This window comes from Heterodontus francisci, chromosome 28, assembly GCF_036365525.1.
Source record: "Heterodontus francisci isolate sHetFra1 chromosome 28, sHetFra1.hap1, whole genome shotgun sequence".
Classification (NCBI taxonomy): Eukaryota; Metazoa; Chordata; class Chondrichthyes; order Heterodontiformes; family Heterodontidae; genus Heterodontus; species Heterodontus francisci.
The window spans coordinates 31,537,015-31,550,980 of NC_090398.1; the positions used below are offsets into that span (position 1 = coordinate 31,537,015).

Genomic DNA, 13,966 nt, shown 5'->3' on the forward strand with positions numbered 1-13,966 from the left:
GGACACGATGAACGAATGGCCTCCTGTCAAACAGTCCATGATACTGTGATTCTATTGGCCTCGAACTGAGCTTTCGATCCCATACCCTCCTCATCATAAATACACCATACTGCTGTTGTGCCTAATACGAGCTTACTCTTAAAGAACCCACGGAATCTGATTGGTGAAAGGTATATCAATATTTTATTCACACACTAAATCATCAAAGTACAAGCTCTCACTACTTGCTCAGTATTCTACCCGTCAAGGCATGAGGTGATCAGTCTCGGACTTGTGGCTGCTCTTCTCTGAGCCCTTGGCTCAGGGGTATCTTCTCGAGTGTTCTTCCCCGGGGTTCTCGTGCCTTTCCCAGTTTCAGTCAGGGATTAAATCTTATTTCCAAGACCCTCCCCTCTCACTTACTCAAAGGGATCTGGTACAATGACAGAATGATAATTCCTTATTTGGCTCAGTGAGAACCTGTTCAACATTTTACAGTTTCCCATTGTCTACTATGAGTCTAATTATATCTGGTGTCCATGTTTATCTGTTATGTGCAAGGACAGTGTATTGGATCATCAATATGTCTTTTCAATGCTGTCTACAATTCCTCGGCCATCTGTGTGCTGTGGCCCCTTTCTACCCAGCCCCCCTATGCCTTAACACACTGTTCATTGTTGTGTGATTAGCCCCTTTGTTTCAACTAAGTTCTGATGTGCTTTTACTATATGTGTTTTTACTGGGTCTACACTGCTGTCTCCATTATATTGCCTGACTCAACTCCTATCTTAGCCCATCTGCTGATTAAACCATCATCCGTGTCTAAGTCATTAAACTCGATTATTTAAATGATTCCCTGACCAGCCTCCCGACTGTCACATTCTGTAAACTTCAGTTCATCTAAAACTCTGCTGCCTGTTCCCTGTCCTGTCCACATCCTGCTCAGCTACCACTCGTTTGCTCACTCACTTATTGTGGTTCCTGATTCTCTAATGACTCCATGAAAGTTCACATGAAAGGTCATTGATCTGAAATGTTAACTCTGTTTCAGTCTCCACAGATGCTGCTTGACCTGCTGAGTATTTTCAGCATTTTCAGTTTTTATTTCTGACTCCAATTTAAAATCCCCCATTTCCAATTTAAATACCTTCATTGTCTTGTCCTTCCCTATCTCTGTAAACTGCTCTATCCCTGTAAACTTCTGGTGCCACTGGAATTCTCTGTTCCCTCTTACACTGGCCTCTGTGCACTCACCCAGCACCTAGTTCTTTGCCTTACCAATGGTGGCCGGAGATGGTAATGTCATTGAAGGAGGAAGGAAAGTGGTTAGACTGTCCCTTATTGGAGACAGAGAGTAGAAGTAGGAAGGTAAGGAGCATCAATGTGTGACTTGAGGTATGGTGCAGGAGGGAGGGCTTTAGATTCTTGGGCCATTGGGACCAGTTCTGGGCCAGGTGGCACATATTCAAAAGGGATGGGTTGCACCTGAACAGGACTCTTCTGTTAGGTGGATCGGCACCAGCATATAGAAGTAGAAAAGAGGAATGAGGTGCATAAAGGAACATAACCTAAAAATAGGAGCAGGAGTAGGCCATTCAGCCCTTCAAGCCCATTCCACCATTCAATGATATCATGGCTGATCTACTTCAACACCATTTTCCTGCACTATCCCCATATCCCTTGATGTTTTCAATATGTAGAAATCTATCAATCTCAGTCTTGAACATCCTCAATGACTGAGCCTCCACAGCCCTCTGGGGCAGAGAATTCCAAAGATTCACCACCCTCTGAGTGAAGAAATTCCTCCTCATCTCAGTCCTAAATGGCCTGCCCCTTATTCTGAGACTGTGTCCCCTGATTATAGACTCCCCAGCCAGGGGAAATATCCTTCCTGCATCTACCCTTTCGAACCCTTTAAGAATTTTGTATGTTTGAATGAGATCACCTCTCGTTCTTCTAAACCAATAACCTTTGCTTGGTCCAGTGTGCTCAACCATTTCTTGATGATATGTGAAGTGAATCAAATTGGTTGGAAACTGAACATTTAAATTCCCCACCTAGCCTAGGTTCTCTGCATTTTATATCCTCAGTGCATCCTCCATGTGCATTTCAACATGGAACAGAACTGAGTCTTCAGTTCCGGAGGGTGACAGGTTGTAATTAGCATGAGATTTCCATGCTCTAGTTTTACTGAATTCATGAGACTACATTGGGTCTGCAGTCAGTGTGGTAGATTCTCAGGGTCAGACCCAGCCGAGTGTATTCCACTGTGCCCCATTGCCAGTGCAACAGAACATACCCAGGGATGCTGTTGAAGGAGTCTGGGACGTTGGCCAATAAATGTGATTTCATGAGTATAACTTCACAGAATTGTTACAGTTCAGAAGGTGTCTGCACTGGCTCTCTGAATGAGCAATTCACCCAGTGCCATTCCTCCACCTTCTCCCCATAATCCTGCACATTCTTCCTTTCAGATAACAGTCTAATTCTCTTTTGAATGTCTTGATTGAACCTACCTCCACCACCCTCTCAAGCAGTACATTCCAGATCCTAACCACTCGCTACATGAAGAAGTTTTTCCTCGTGTCATTTTGCTTCTTTTGCCAATCACTTTAAATCTGTGTCCTCTCGTTCTCGATCTTTTCATGAGTGGGAACAGTTTTCCCATATCCACTCTGTCTCGAACCCTCATGATTTTGAATACCTCTATCAAATCTCCACTCAGTCTTCTCGTCTCCAAAGAAAACAGTCCCAACTTCTCCAATCTGTCTTCATAACTGAAGTTCCTCATCCCTGGAACCATTCTCGTGAATCTTTTCTGCACCCTCTTTGACACCTTCACATCATTCCTAAGGCGCAATACTCAGAACTGGGCGCAGTACTCCAGCTGAGGCTGAACTGGTGTCTTATACAAGTTCAGCATAACCTCCTTGCTCTTGTACTCCATACCCCTATTAATAAAGTCCAAGATACTGTGTGCTTTATTAACCGCTCTCACAACCTGTCCTGTCACATTCAATGACTTCTGCACATATACCCCCAGGTCCCTCTGCTCTTTCCTCTTTCACCTCTTTAGAGTTGTACCCTTTGTTATATTGTCTCTCCATGTTCTTCCTATCAAAATGAATCACTTCCCATTTATCCACATTTAACTTCATCTGCCATTTGTCTGCCCATCCCTGGGCCCTGTACACCAAGGTCGAAGTCATTAATTTATAACAGGAAAAGCAAGGGTCCCAATATTTATCCCTGGGGATCCCCACTACAAACCTTCCTCAAGCCTGAAGAGCATCCATTAACCACTACCCCCTGTTTCCTGTCACTCAACTAATTTCATATTCATGCTACTGTCCCTTTTATTCCATGAGCCATAATCTGTCTCAAGTCGCTTGTGCAGCATCATTTCAAATACATTCTGGGAGTCCATTTACACCACATCAACAACATTTCCCTCATCAACTCTCTCTGTTATCTGTTCAAAAAACTCCAGCAACTTAGTTAAACATGATTTTCTCTGAAGAAATCGGTGTTGGCTTTCCTTAATTAACCTGTATTTGTCCATGTGACTTAATTTGCTCTTGAATTATTGTTTCTCGGAGTTTCCCCACCACTGAAGATAAACTGACTGGCCTTTTCTTTACATCATTTTTTGAACTAAGATGTAACATTTGGAACTCCTGTTACGACCGAGGTGGGAGGAGTGCACAGTTTATTCTGGTTCCACTTCTCCATGGGTCACAACATATATTGAAATGTTTTCCCACTTACTGATATGGTCAATTATAGACTCTATTTTTATCCCAGAGTGAAACAAACCACCAGGTTTCTTTAATAAACAGCAAAGTTATCAGTTTATTATAAAACAAGTGTTAACCAATAATGAAGTAAAGCATCAGCAAATAGATTGAAATATGAAAGTTCCCTTTTGACCTTAGCCACTCACTCACTCACTCACTCACTCTCTCACTCACTCACTCACTCACTCACTCACTCACTCACTCACTCACTCACTCTCTCTCTCTCTCTCTCTCTCTGTGTATCTCTCTCTCTTTCTCCCTCCCTCTCTGTCTCTCTCCCTCCCTCCCTCCCTCCCCCTCTCTCTCTGTCTCTGTCCCTCCCTCCCCCTCTCTCTGTCTCTGTCTGTCTCTCTCTCTCTCTCACAGACACCAATTCAAAAGCGAAACCGACAACATGAGTTGACCTCCATCAATCTTGACCTGTCACTTCTTTATAAACAACTTCTCCAAGTGTCCAAAGTTCTCCTGTTTATTGAGCTGGAAGTCAGGTGGTTTCCCAGAGAGGCTTGTTGTTGTTGCTGGAAGTCAGGTGGTTTCCTGGAAAGACTTGTTTCCTCACAAGACCACTCTGTGCCCCTTTTAAAAAACATTCCCGGGGACAGTTTTTCAAAGTCAAGTGGCCTTTAAATGATCCATTTTGAAAACCCCAAAGTTTAACATTGCTTCAATCTTAACAAAAATGAATCATTAAAAAATATAGTTAACAAAGCACAGAGGCAGTTTCATAACACTCTCCAGTACTTTGGCACCACCCCTGAGTCTAAGGAAGACAGAAAAAGTTGGAATTAGAATTAGAACATTACAGCGCAGTACAGGCCCTTCGGCCCTCGATGTTGCGCCGACCTGTGAAACCATCTGACCTACACTATTCCATTTTCATCCATATGTCTATCCAATGACCACTTAAATGCCCTTAAAGTTGGCGAATCTACTACTGCTGCAGGCAGGGCGTTCCACGCCCTTACTACTCTCTGAGTAAAGAAACTACCTCTCACATCTGTCCTATATCTATCACCCCTCAACTTGAAGCTCTGTCCCCTCGTGTTTGCCATCACCATCCGAGGAAAAAGACGCTCACTATCCACCCTATCTAACCCTCTGATTATCTTATATGTCTCTATTAAGTCACCTCTCCTCCTCCTTCTCTCCAACGAAAACAACCTCAAGTCCCTCAGCCTTTCCTCATAAGACCTTCCCTCCATACCAGGCAACATCCTAGTAAATCTCCTCTGCACCCTTTCCACAGCTTCCACATCCTTCCTATAATGCGGTGACCAGAACTGCACGCAATACTCCAGGTGCGGTCTCACCAGAGTTTTGTACAGCTGCAGCATGACCTCGTGGCTCCGAAACTCGATCCCCCTACTAATAAAAGCTAACACACCATATGCCTTCTTAACAGCCCTATTAACCTGGGTAGCAACCTTCAGGGATTTATGCACCTGGACACCAAGATCTCTCTGTTCATCTACACGACCAAGAATCTTCCCATTAGCCCAGTACTCTGCATTCCTGTTACTCCTTCCAAAGTGAATCACCTCACACTTTTCCGCATTAAACTCCATTTGCCATCTCTCAGCCCAGCTCTGCAGCCTATCTATGTCCCTCTGTACCCTACAACATCCTTCGGCACTATCCACAACTCCACCGACCTTAATGCCATCTGCAAATTTACTAACCCACCCTTCTACACCCTCTTCCAGGTCATTTATAAAAATGACAAACAGCAGTGGCCCCAAAACAGATCCTTGTGGTACACCACTAGTAACTAAACTCCAGGATGAACATTTGCCATCAACCACCATCCTCTGTCTTCTTTCAGCTAGCCAATTTCTGATCCAAAGCTCTAAATCACCTTCAACCCCATACTTCCGTATTTTCTGCAATAGCCTACCGTGGGGAACCTTATCAAACGCCTTACTGAAATCCATATACACCACATCCACTGCTTTACCCTCATTCACCTGTTTGGTCACCTTCTCGAAAAACTTTGTGAGGCACGACCTACCCGTCACAAAACCGTGCTGACTATCTCTAATGAACTTATTCTTTTCAAGATGATTATAAATCCTGTCTCTTATAACCTTTTCCAACATTTTACCCACAACCGAAGTAAGGCTCACAGGTCTATAATTACCAGGGCTGTCTCTACTCCCCTTCTTGAACAAGGGGACAACATTTGCTATCCTCCAGTCTCCCGGCACTATTCCTGTTGACAATGACGACATAAAGATCAAGGACAAAGGCTCTGCAATCTCCTCCCTAGCTTCCCAGAGAATCCTAGGATAAATCCCATCTGGCCCAGGGGACTTATCTATTTTCACACTTTCCAAAATTGATAACACCTCCTCCTTGTGAACCTCAATCCCATCTAGCCTAGTAGCCTGAATCTCAGTATTCTCAACAACATTTTCTTTCTCTACTGCAAATACTGATGCAAAATATTCATTTAACACTTCCCCTATCTCCTCTGATTCCACACACAACTTCCCACTACTATCCTTGATTGGCCCTAATCTAACTCTAGTCATTCTTTTATTCCTGATATACCTAGAGAAAGCCTTAGGGTTTTCCCTGATCCTATCCACCAATGACATCTCGTGTCCTCTCCTCGCTCTTCTTAGCTCTCCCTTTAGATCCTTCCTGGCTAGCTTGTAGCTCTCAAGCGCCCTAACTGAGCCTTCACGTCTCATCCTAACATAAGCCGCCTTCTTCCTCTTGACAAGCGCTTCAACTTCTTTCGTAAACCACGGCTCCCTCGCTCGACAACTTCCTCCCTGCCTCATAGGTACATACTTATCAAGGACACACAGTAGCTGCTCCTTGAATAAGCTCCACATTTCGATTGTTCCCATCCCCTGCAGTTTCCTTCCCCATCCTACGCATCCTAAATCTTGCCTAATCGCATCATAATTTCCTTTCCCCCAGCTATAATTCTTGCCCTGCGGTATATACCTGTCCCTGCCCATCGCTAAGGTAAACCTAACCGAATTGTGATCACTATCGCCAAAGTGCTCACCTACATCTAAATCTAACAGCTGGCCGGGTTCATTTCCCAGTACCAAATCCAATGTGGCATCGCCCCTGGTTGGCCTGTCTACATACTGTGTCAGAAAACCCTCCTGCACACACTGGACAAAAACTGACCCATCTAAAGTACTCGAACTATAGTATTTCCAGTCGATATTTGGAAAGTTAAAGTCCCCCATAACAACTACCCGGTTACTCTCACCCCTGTCGAGAATGATCTTCGCTATCCTTTCCTCTACATCTCTGGAACTATTCGGAGGTCTATAAAAGACTCCCAACAGGGTAACCTCACCTCTCCTGTTTCTAACCTCGGCCCATACTACCTCAGTGGACGAGTCCTCAAACGTCCTTTCTGTCGCTGTTGGCCTCTGCAATTTCCACTCTCACTTCCTGCGGTAACCTTGGATGCATCTCATCTGTCCCTGGTGATTTATCAACTTAAATATAGACAGCCTATCTAATACCTCCTCCTTATCAATTTTAAATCCTTCTAATGTATTAATGACCTCCTGTTCCATTGTGGTCTGGGCAGCAATATCTTCCTTGGTAAAGACAGATGCAAAGTATTCATTTAATACCTTAACTATTCCCCGTGCCTCCTTGCGTAAATCCCCCTTTTGGTCGCTAATCGGCCCTACTCGACCTTTGACCACCCTTTTACCATTTACATGCCAATAGAAGACTTTGGGATTCCATTTTATGTTAGCTGCCAGTCTCTTTTCATACTCTCTCTTTGCTTCTCTTGTTCGCTTTTTCACTTTCCCTCTGAACCTTCTATGTTCAGCTCTGGTTCTCCATTGTATTATTTATCTCATATCTGTCATAAACACACTTCTGCTTCTTCATCTCTATCTCTTTTGTCATCCAGGCAGCTCTGGATTTATTTGCCCTACCTTTATGCTTCAAAGGAAGATACCTTGACTGTGTCCAAACTATCTCTTCTTTGAAGGTAGCCCATTGTTCAGCTGCTGTTCTTCCTGCCAGCCTTTGATTCCAATTTATTTGTCCCAGGTACATTTTTACCCCATTGAAGTTGGCTTTACCCCAGTTAATTATTCTGACTCGAGATTTTTAAATTTTATTTAGAGATACAGCACTGAAACAGGCCCTTCGACCCACCGAGTCTGTGCTGACCAACAACCACCCATTTACACTAATCCTACATTACCCCATATTCTCTACCACATCCCCACCATTCTCCTACCACCTACCTACACTAGGAACAATTTACAATGGCCAATTTACCTGTCAACCTGCAAGTCTTTGGCTGTGGGAGGAAACCGGAGAAACCCACGCAGACACAGGGAGAACTTGCAAACTCCACACAGGCAGTACCCAGAACTGAACCTGGGTCGCTGGAGCTGTGAGGCTGCAGTGCTAACCACTGCGCCGCCCTAAATATTGGCCAGAGCCTCAGTTTAACATGACATCTGAAAGACGACACCTCTGACAGTGCAACACTCCCTCGGTACTGCACTGGAGTGAGTGCCTGGAGTGAGAGTTGAACCCACAACCTTTTGAATCAGAGGCAAGAGAACTACCAATGAAGCCACAAACACAGGACCACAGATTGTTCTTTATTCTTTTCAATTACCAACCTAAGCCTTATGATACAATAATCACTGTCCCCTAAATGTACTGCTACTTATATTTGATCCACTTGGCCCACCTAGTTCCCAGGGACCAGTTCGAGCAGGGCCTCCTTTCTCCTTGGACTGGAAACCTACTGCTGTAGAATATTTTCCTGAACACACTCTAGGAACTCTTGCCCCTCTCTGCCCTTTACACTTCTAATATCCCAGTCTATATTTGTACAATTAAAATCCCCCTTTGTAACTATCCTATAATTCTTGCATCTCTCTGTAATTTGTTCCTCTTCATCCTTTCCTGCTCGTTGGGTCCCATAGTCCACATCAAACAATGCAATTGCACCTTTTTTGTTCCTTATCTCCAGCCAAACAGATTTCATCCTTGACCCCTCAGGGATATCCTCTCTCTCCAGCACTGCAATGTTCTCCTTAATCAATACCTCCATTCCTCCCCCTTTTCTTCCTTTTCTATCTTTCCTGAACACCTTGCATCCAGGAATATTTAACACCCAGTCCTGCCCTTTGTCACACTCTTGTTGAGTAACGTGTGGTGCATCTCTCCCCGTTTTTGCACAAGTCCCAGATGTTAATGAGACGTTACAGGGCGACTGGACTCCGTTTTCCTTCATCATGTCCAAATCTGATGCTGAGGTGAAAACTAAGTGGCCAAATCTGTTTTATTCTAATATATCCACCTTTATCGAGGGAGTCAGGCCATTTCAGCAGCGACCGCATTCTTGAAGGACTGAAGTCATGTAGAGGCCAGACATAAAGGACATTAGGTTTTACGACAACCTTCATGAAAGCCGCTATACAGAGCTAAGCTGTTGATGAACGTCCTGACTACACAAGCCCCACTGCTCAATATGTTCTCCCAGTCAAGGTTTCCACTAACAGTGGGCATGTAAAATACTGGGAATCAAATGTATAATTAGTGAGGGACAAGTGATTGGATTTTCATTATTATTGGTTGATCCTCCTGAACGATAAATCAACAGTGGTTATTTCGATTAGTCGGTGGTCATTTCTCAGACAGTTTTCTAGCTGCTTCCCTCACTTCAGAATTAACCCTTCCCTGTCACTTGAGTTCTGATTCTCTGGTCTTTTATTTCTGAGTAAATCAGAAAGTGTGACAACAGGAAGTAAGTGTGAGTAACAAGTGGATCATTTTGTCAGTCAGTATCTGATGTCATGTTGGACACTGAAGGACAGAGAAACCTAATCCCATTAAAATTGCTGCAGATTCTCAGTGATTCCTCACTCTCCTGGAACAACTCTTCTGATTTCTATTTTGGTTCCATCTAATTTATTTCCATTAATGACTGAACCAAGATCAGAGATTGATAGATTATTGCTAACCCAGGGTATTAAGGGACATGGAGCCAAAGTGGGTGGATGGAGTTAGGGTACAGATCAGCCATGATCTGATTGAATTGTGGAGCAGCCTCGAGGAGTGAATGGCCTCCTCCTGTTCCCATGTTCCTAAGATGTTTCTAGAATATTCCGCTCATGTTCAGAATGGATCAGTGCCCAGCCCAGTGACTGCTTTCTGTGCTGAAAACCACTGGGAGATATCATCATTGAGCAGATCCTTTCCTTCTCATTCTCCATGTGTGTCTTTCACTCCCCTCCTCAATGTAATCATTATTATTCTTTGCAGAAGATCATTGAACTCACAGAGAAGGGAAACAGGGCAGACAGTTCCAAACTTCTCCTAAATCTGGTGATGGAGAAAGGCTCACGGGTCCGAAGGCTGATGTGGGAATCCTTTGTGAAAATGCGTCACGGAGTACCAAAGTTGGACAAAATACTAAAAGAAATACAGGAACTCGGTACGGTAAAATCACACACTGAATTCAACTTCAGATTCAAACACTGCAGAATTTACTATAATATTACACAAATCTGATTTCATGAAATTCAAATAATTTAACCAGGTTCTGATCCATTTGACTACATGAATATCGCACAGGGTTTATCCGAAGTATCCAATAACCTGAAAGGTAAGAGATGATACGGAGATTTCAAACCGTTTATTTCACTTTTGAGTGTCAGAATTTTTGACTGCATCCGTTTGTCAGAATCTGGGAATCAAATTCAAAGAATGTGCGAGCAGGATTGAACATTCCTCAAATTTGTCAGCAATCCTCATTATTCTGCATAGATTCAAGTTTCAATTTGTACAATTTCTGATGTAAGTTGTAAATATGTGGAATTGCCTTTATTTCACTCAATACAGTTGCAGATGGGCATCGCTTGTGAAGCCTTTTACTCACCTAAAAGGACCCAGATACACTGAAATCCCATACACACCTGGCAGGATCCTGATACACTGTGAAACCACATACACACCTGGCAGGATCCTGATACACTGTGAAACCCCATACACACCTGGCAGAATCCTGATACACTGTGAAACCCCAGACACACCTGGCAGGATCCTGATACACTGTGAAACCTCATACACACCTGGCAGGATCCTGATACACTGTGAAACCCCATACACACCTGGCAGGATCCTGATACACTGTGAAACCCCATACACACCTGGCAGGATCCTGATACACTGTGAAACCCCATACACACCTGGCAGGATCCTGATACACTGTGAAAACCTATACACACACCTGGCGGGATCCTGATACACTGTGAAACCACATACACACCTGGCAGGATCCTGATACACTGTGAAAACCTATACACACACCTGGTGGGATCCTGATACACTGTGAAACCACATACACACCTGGCAGGATCCTGATACACTGTGAAAACCGATACACACACCTGGCGGGATCCTGATACACTGTGAAACCACATACACACCTGCAGGATCCTGATACACTGTGAAAACCTATAGACACACCTGGCGGGATCCTGATACACTGTGAAACCACATACACACCTGGCAGGATCCTGATACACTGTGAAAACCTATACACACACCTGGCAGAGGCCTGATACACTGTGAAACCCCATACACACCTGGCGGGATCCTGATACACTGTGAAACCCCATACACACCTGGCAGGATCCTGATACACTGTGAAAACCTATACACACACCTGGCGGGATCCTGATACACTGTGAAACCACATATACACCTGGCAGGATCCTGATACACTGTGAAAACCTATACACACACCTGGCGGGATCCTGATACACTGTGAAACCACATACACACCTGCAGGATCCTGATACACTGTGAAAACCTATAGACACACCTGGCGGGATCCTGATACACTGTGAAACCACAGACACACCTGGCAGGATCCAGATCCACTGTGAAAACCTATACACACACCTGGCAGAGGCCTGATACACTGTGAAACCCCATACACACCTGGCGGGATCCTGATACACTGTGAAACCCCATACACACCTGGCAGGATCCTGATACACTGTGAAACCTCATACACACCTGGCAGAATCCTGATCCACTGTGAAACCCCATACACACCTGGCAGGATCCTGATACACTGTGAAAACCTATACACACACCTGGCAGGATCCTGATACACTGTGAAACCCCGTACACACCTGGCAGGATCCTGATACACTGTGAAAACCCATGCACACCTGGCAGAATCCTGATCCACTGTGAAACCCCATACACACCTGGCAGGATCCTGATACACTGTGAAACCTCATACACAGCTGTCAGGATCCTGATGCACTGTGAAACCCCATACACACCTGGCAGAATCCTGATACACTGTGAAACCCCATACACACCTGGCAGGATCCTGATACACTGTGAAACCCCAGACACACCTGGCAGGATCCTGATACACTGTGAAACCCCAGACACACCTGGCAGGATCCTGATACACTGTGAAACCCCATACACACCTGGCAGGATCCTGATACACTGTGAAACCTCATACACACCTGGCAGGATCCTGATACACTGTGAAACCCCATACACACCTGCAGGATCCTGATACACTGTGAAACCCCATACACACCTGGCAGGATCCTGATACACTGTGAAACCCCATACACACCTGGCAGGATCCTGATACACTGTGAAACCCCATACACACCTGGCAGGATGCTGATACACTGTGAAACCACATACACACCTGGCAGGATCCTGATACACTGTGAAACCCCGTACACACCTGGCAGGATCCTGATACACTGTGAAACCCCATACACACCTGGCAGGATCCTGATACACTGTGAAACCCCATACACACCTGGCAGGATCCTGATACACTGTGAAACCCCATACACACACCTGGCAGGATCCTGATACACTGTGAAACACCATACACACCTGGCAGGATCCTGATACACTGTGAAACCCTATACACACATGGCAGGATCCTGATACACTGTGAAACCCCATACACACACCTGGCAGGATCCTGATACACTGTGAAACCCCATACACACCTGGCAGAATCCTGATACACTGTGAAACCCCATACACACCTGGCAGGATCCTGATACACTGTGAAAACCTATACACACACCTGGCGGGATCCTGATACACTGTGAAACCACATACACACCTGGCAGGATCCTGATGCACTGTGAAAACCTATACACACACCTGGCGGGATCCTGATACACTGTGAAACCACATACACACCTGGCAGGATCCTGATACACTGTGAAAACCTATACACACACCTGGCGGGATCCTGATACACTGTGAAACCACATACACACCTGGCAGGATCCTGATACACTGTGAAAACCAATACACACACCTGCCAGAATCCTGATACACTGTGAAACCCCATACACACCTGGCGGGATCCTGATACACTGTGAAACCCCATACACACCTGCCAGGATCCTGATACACTGTGAAACCTCATACACACCTGGCAGGATCCTGATACACTGTGAAACCCCATACACACCTGGCAGGATCCTGATACACTGTGAAACCCCATACACACCTGGCAGGATCCTGATACACTGTGAAACCTCATACACACCTGGCAGGATCCTGATACACTGTGAAACCCCATTCACACCTGGCAGGATCCTGATACACTGTGAAACCCCATACACACCTGGCAGGATCCTGATACACTGTGAAAACCCATACACACCTGGCAGAATCCTGATCCACTGTGAAACCCCATACACCCCTGGCAGGATCCTGATACACTGTGAAACCCCATCCACACCTGGCAGGATCCTGATACACTGTGAAACCCCATACACACCTGGCAGGATCCTGATACACTGTGAAACCCCATACACACCTGGCAGGATCCTGATACACTGTGAAACCCCATACACACCTGACAGGATCCTGACACACTGAAACCCCATACACACCTGGCAGGATCCTGATACACTGTGATACCCCATACACACCTGGCAGGATCCTGATACACTGTGAAACACCAGACACACCTGGCAGGATGCTGATACACTGTGAAACCCCATACACACACCTGGCAGGATCCTGATACACTGTGAAACCCCATACACACCTGGCAGCATCCTGATACACTGTGAAACCCCATACACACACCTGGCAGGATCCTGATACACTGTGAAACCCCATACACACCTGGCAGAATCCTGATACACTGTGAAACC

The 13,966-nt window shown here is 45.1% G+C and overlaps 1 protein-coding gene across 2 annotated transcripts in view; it reads left to right on the top strand.

Annotated features, from left to right (window-relative positions):
• The window catches only part of LOC137385169 (NACHT, LRR and PYD domains-containing protein 3-like), a 103,889-nt gene that overhangs the window by 37,305 nt on the left and 52,618 nt on the right, over positions 1-13,966 (top strand). For both annotated transcript variants that reach the window (XM_068060138.1, XM_068060137.1), the window contains exons 8-9: positions 10,056-10,227; positions 10,333-10,398. In XM_068060138.1, the coding sequence (XP_067916239.1) occupies positions 10,056-10,227; positions 10,333-10,398 (238 nt within the window). The remainder of the gene's footprint in view (positions 1-10,055; positions 10,228-10,332; positions 10,399-13,966) is intronic.